The 5958-nt window shown below is 32.4% G+C and overlaps 1 protein-coding gene across 1 annotated transcript; it reads left to right on the top strand.

The window, feature by feature from the left end:
• Positions 1-2245: 2245 nt before the first annotated feature.
• On the top strand, positions 2246-4815 carry LOC130742896 (expansin-B3-like). Its single transcript, XM_057594994.1, has 4 exons — positions 2246-2566; positions 2952-3252; positions 3473-3602; positions 4300-4815. Exons 1-4 carry the CDS (start codon positions 2404-2406, stop codon positions 4492-4494), a joined length of 789 nt encoding a protein of 262 aa, XP_057450977.1. The 5' UTR covers positions 2246-2403; the 3' UTR covers positions 4495-4815.
• Positions 4816-5958: the final 1143 nt, after the last annotated feature.

Here is a 5958-nt window from a genome sequence, read left to right as displayed (position 1 = left end):
CCTGCAATAAAGAAATAAGAATGAGTAATTTTAAAAAGCAATTTTGAAATTAACTAAAATAATTAAGAATGACATACTTGTTGAAGTAGTTAGAGACAATTGTCATTTTTTTCTCACCAGCAGGTAAAGTCTAAGAAATATGAATAATTTGAGTTTGTGAGTGATTTCACTGGTTTGTTTATATAGAAATATAATAGATGCATGGTTCAATATAATACATTTCATTTTTTATTTATTTAATGTAGATAGTTGAATAGTCTCCTGACATTAACAATTTTATTCAGTTTTTAACACTGGTATTGCCATCATGCCACTATTTTTAATTTAATGTTAGTTTTTCTTCGGAGTTACTATGCTAAGGAATTCTAAGAGTTTGTGAGTTTAAGAAAAATAGACATATATTCTTGCAGAAAATTGGACAGCAAACTAAGACCATTGCATATCAAGATTAATTTTGGCGAAAGTATGCTTTATTATTAATAGTTTTTTTTTCCTGGACTAAATTGATATTAGTTTAAAATTAACATTAAATTTTATTTTAATTTAAGGTACTGTGCTAAAACCATTTGCAGATATAACTTTGTGGTCTGTTGCACTTTTGGCATGGATGTTACTCTTTTGCTTATACATTTGATATTTATTAAGTTTAAAACTGAAATCATTAGTGCACAAGTTTTCACTACCCGTTCATTCACTCACTAAGCTATCTCATTAAAACACCAGTTTTTTTACTAATGTATGTAGCTTCTCATGTGTATTTGTACTTAATACTTAGCTCAAGTGAGCTTTACTAATATATATAGATAGATAGATATTTTTTTTTTGGAAAAACCAAATATAAATATATATATATATATATAAATAATTACTTTGGGAAATAAGAGCCCCAAGTACAATATAGATAGATATATATTGATGGAAATTTTTATATTTTTAAAGTATTTTATCTAAATTATTTATTAATAACTATTATTTTGTTTTTTATTTTGATTTTTTAAATTTGTCAAATGCAAAGCTCAAGTCAATTTTAAGTCTATGAATGTTGTTATTTAATATAAGTAGTTGAATAAGTTTTTATAATACAATTTTTTTCGGTTTTTAGTTTATTAATTTTTTTATTTTTTAATGTATTTAATATAAAGGTATGTGAGCTTTTATGGTTTAATACATATGTGTATTTGTACTTAATACTTAGCACAAGTGAGCTTTACTAATATATATAGATATAGATAGAATTTTTTGAATTTTAAAATTATTTTATGTAAATTATTTGCTCATAAATATTATTTTATTATTTAATTTAATTTTTAATATTTGTAAAATACAAAAGTCAAATTTTTTTTAAATTTATGAATGTTTTTATTTAATGGTAGTAGTTGAATAGTTTTTTACCATATATATTATTTTAATTTTAGTTTTATTATTGTTTAATATATTTATTACAAAATTTTTTATTTTTTTGGTTGCTTTTAATACACACTTGAGTTTTGCTTATGTATTTAATGCAAACTTATTTAACAAAGAAAATATTGGTTCAACTTTGTACAGATTTAATTATTCTGCATGTAAATATATTTAGACAAATTGCTAATGCCAAGCAATTATTTCCAACCTTCATAATAATAATAATAATACTGTAACTAGTGCAGGAATTGAAGTAAAAAAGGACCATATTTGTCAAAAAGAGGAGAACAAAAAGTTTGTAGCTATAATTCCTAATTGTCCCATTGACCAAAAATTTTGCTAAATTAATGTCTGCATGTTTTATCATTGTTTTTTAATATATAAATTCATTCAACAAATCAAGTGATACAATAATTCAACTAATCCTAATATTTAATTAAATCATAAAAAGAAATTAGTCAAGATAATCCACTCACAGTTTCACACCACAGCAACTGGGGTTTGCCAAAACAACGTCGTTTCGTAAAACGTCAAAGCCTCGTTTTCTTTCTCGTTTATTCGACCGTTTCCTTCTACACAACAACAAACGCTGTTACTTAACGGTTGAAAAATTTAGTACTCTGTTTTTCTGTTATTAAATAGAATAGAAGACACGCACGCACGCACATGCGGAATTAACGCCTCAACCGCCGGTGGGACCCAATCAATGGCACCTCTCGTAAATAACCGTCTAACAAAAGGGTAACAACGGCAAGACGGTTATTCTGTTAGATGGACCCCACGCGATGCACTATAAAGAAACCCAAAATGCCTCTAACGGTCTCATACAATACAACATAAACTCACAAAAAGAAAAGAAAAACACTGCTGCCATCAATCAAACTGTCGGCGACTCTCTAGTAACCGTTTTTTTTCTCTTTTCAACTGATTTTCTCGGGTTTCGAGACTGCCGGAGCTGACACCCGCGGCGGCGCGTCGATATTTCTCACCTTCCTCACAATGCAGGGCCACCGTGTCTCCGCCGTGTTTCTACTTAGCTTGTGCGTTAGAGTTGTGCTGGTCTGCGCGGAGGGACAGACTCAGGTGCACCATGTCCTCGACCCGCATTGGTATCCCGGCACCGCCACCTGGTACGGCGAGCCTGAGGGAGACGGCAGCACCGGTAATTACCAAATACCGACTCTCTTTGTTAACTCATGAAAATGCTTTCTATTCTATTCTATTGAAATTAACTTCACATGTTGACATGTTGTAACATTCAACATTTATCTTTATAAAAATATTCACTAATTTCATAAGTTTTTTTTTTATAAGCGATGATACATGTAAAGTAATATAGTTTATGGATAACCCAAGTGGTAAGAGTCGGTTAACATATAGATTGAGGAATGAGAGGTTCACAGATCGACTCTGGGACTGTTTGATGTAGCAATAAAATTATGTTTTATGGGTGGAAGTTTTGCTTAAGTAAAAAATTCTAAGATAAAAAAATGTTTATATATCTTTGTTATTAATTTGCTAACTAAGATTTGTTTTGTGAATTGAAGGAGGGGCATGTGGGTATGGTAATTTGGTGGACGTGAGGCCGTTGAAGGCAAGGGTGGGTGCGGTGGGGCCAGTGTTGTTCATGAAGGGGGCAGGGTGCGGGGCGTGCTACAAGGTGAAGTGCCTGGACCATAGCATTTGCGCTAAGCGGGCAGTGACGGTTATAATAACCGATGAGTGCCCTGGCTGCCCCTCTGATCGGACGCATTTTGACCTCAGTGGTGCCGCCTTTGGCCGCATGGCTGTTGCCGGCGAGAATGGCCAGCTCAGGAACCGAGGTGAAATCCCTGTCATTTACCGAAGGTAATACCCTCGCAGCCTCGCTGGATTATCATGCACATTCTACCTGAAATAGCAATTGCTGTAAATAACTAAATACCATGACACGTCTTTTAATCTATATGCTTCCGCTAAAAAAATATTTTAAGTTACTCTTTTATTTCTTTTATGAAGTGAAAAATAAAAGGAGGAAAATATTTTACTGAATGATCTTTGTTCTGGTATATAACTATATTTTTTGCAGAACGCCATGCACATATACCGGTAAAAACATTGCTTTTCAAGTGAATGAAGGTTCTACACCTTTTTGGCTATCAATTCTGGTGGAATTTGAGAATGGAGATGGGGACATCAGCTCCATGCATATAAAAGAAGTATGCAGCTTTCTTCTGTATCTATTGATTTTATTCACAAATTTTAACTAATTTTTTTCTTCATAAATTCTAAACTTCAAACTGTTGATTAAACTGGCTAATTAAACACCACAAATAGAGGTCTTGTTTTTGACACTACACTTTTTTACATGATCCCCACATTCCTTTTTTTTTTAATTATAAAAGAATGTATGGGAGTATGGGGTAGAGTATAATTGCATATGACATTAAAAAATAATGACCATGGCTAGCCTGGACAATTCCAAATGTTGTGGATGTGTCTCTTTAGAATCTTGAGATCACGTGTATCAATTCCACCTTTTGCAGTACTTGATATTATGGATATTTGATTATCTCTGTCAAAGATGGAATTAAAAGACACTTTTCTATCCAGTTAAAAATACTATATATCCAGAGTGTTATCCTCATATAATGGTTCTTGTTGGTCACCAATGTTCCTCTTGTGGTACCCTTATGCATCTTCTGAACTCAAAGCATCATGTGATCTATGGGACCTGAAATGGAAATTGCATTGCATAATTAAATTCCTCATTTCTCCCCTAAATATTATATAATATCTCTAAGGTGGGTGTGATAAACCAACCACAATTTGGATTTTATGCAAATTTAACAAATTAATAAATTAATGAGGCTGATTTTTTTTTTCCTTTTTCTGATTGTATATTGGTAATGGCAGGCAGGGTCTAGTGAGTGGCTACAGATGAATCACCTATGGGGTGCAAATTGGTGCCTAAATGGGGGACCTCTAAGAGGACCTTTCTCTGTAAGACTAAGCACATCAACTGGGAGAAGCCTCACTGCTACAAATGTTATTCCAAGTAACTGGTCTCCGAAAGCTACTTATACCTCTCGTCTTAATTTCTCTCCTTAGCAACAAGAACAAAAGAGAGAAATAATTGATAATTAGAACCTTCTACCCAGTTAAAAGTGGTAGAAGATCCATTAAGGCAAAAAGATAGTCTTATTGGTCACTATAGATATATTAGTGTTACTGTTATCTTGCATTTTACTTCTTTTGGTTTTATTCACAAGAAAAGTAGCCGTTGAGTGCACAAGCCAGGCTATATATCCAATGGTGTTTTCTTGTTTTGTGGTTTGTAATAGAAGTCATGTAGCCCCTCCAAAGTGGAGAGAGAGCGCGCAGTGTGTTGTAGTATTATAGCAACGTTACCTGTTTGTACTGGGTCCATTTGTCTTTAAATGTAAGAATATATATTAATATAAGAGCCTATAATGTCATTTATTGGATTTTTCTTCTTTTGTTGATATTAGGAATGGACAGGCATTTGTTGACATTTTCATTTTCAATTCTCATTAACTCTGTTTTTATAGGTTTGTTTGATACTTGAGAAATTTCATACCTTTTGCTTAATTTGATTAGTTTAATGGTTGTGCATGTACGTCCAATAACTGATTACTACATCCATAATTGAATATTTGTATTGCATTATTATTAAATTATAATTTGATTTTTTATGATTTTATTTGAAATAAGTTTTTTCAATTCGCAACTGATGAGTCTTTTATAGTCTAAATAGTGAACTGAAGAGTACCAAACTCTCATCACATTCTTAAGTATACCAAAGCAATACCCTTTTTATTTTCCTCAGTAACAAAAAAAAAGCAATACCCTTTTTTATATTCGTTAATGAATGAAAATGAAAACAATAAGCAATATTAATGGGGCACTTGATTGCAGGAATTAAAAAAGTTAAGGACTAAATTAATATGATTAAAAAGTTATTAAGGGACGAAAATCACACATAAATTAAACTATAGAACTAAATGTGCAATTGAGTTTATACATAAATAACAATGTAGAAAGAGAAAAATAGTTCTCTATTAATTAAAGCACTGCAGAACCTCTCGTTGGGTTATGCCACACTGCCAGGGAAAGTTGGAGCATAAAAGTCTCAAGTCCAGAGAGGTGAGAGTACAAAAGGGAAAAATAATTGTGTTTTCCAGCTTTGCCACATGACAGTGTGAGTCCTCTATCATTATACAAGCTAAGCTGGTGATTTTAGACTGCATAATCAGGAAGGAACTGCAGTAGTGATTGACTATAGGATGAATCCTGAATTCAATGTCTTTACCATAAACAGCGACATTTCTTTCCGTCGAAAATGATTGATGCTTGCAATTAACATATCCATTAGCCCATTAGAGCAACACATTAGAATGACACTTACCTCAATTTTCTTAAACTCATAAATACTCGCAAAAATAGAAAAGAAGGGGCATGTGATTCCATAGCTGCACTCCCCAAAAAGTCAAGACATCAAATAAAAATAGAACCATAAGATGTGAAGTATTTTCACCTCATTTCGTCCTTTAA

Source organism: Lotus japonicus, chromosome 3, assembly GCF_012489685.1.
Source record: "Lotus japonicus ecotype B-129 chromosome 3, LjGifu_v1.2".
NCBI classification, from domain to species: domain Eukaryota; kingdom Viridiplantae; phylum Streptophyta; class Magnoliopsida; order Fabales; family Fabaceae; genus Lotus; species Lotus japonicus.
The sequence above is the reverse complement of the archived record's forward strand: the minus strand, read 5'-3'. Positions and strand labels throughout refer to the sequence as shown.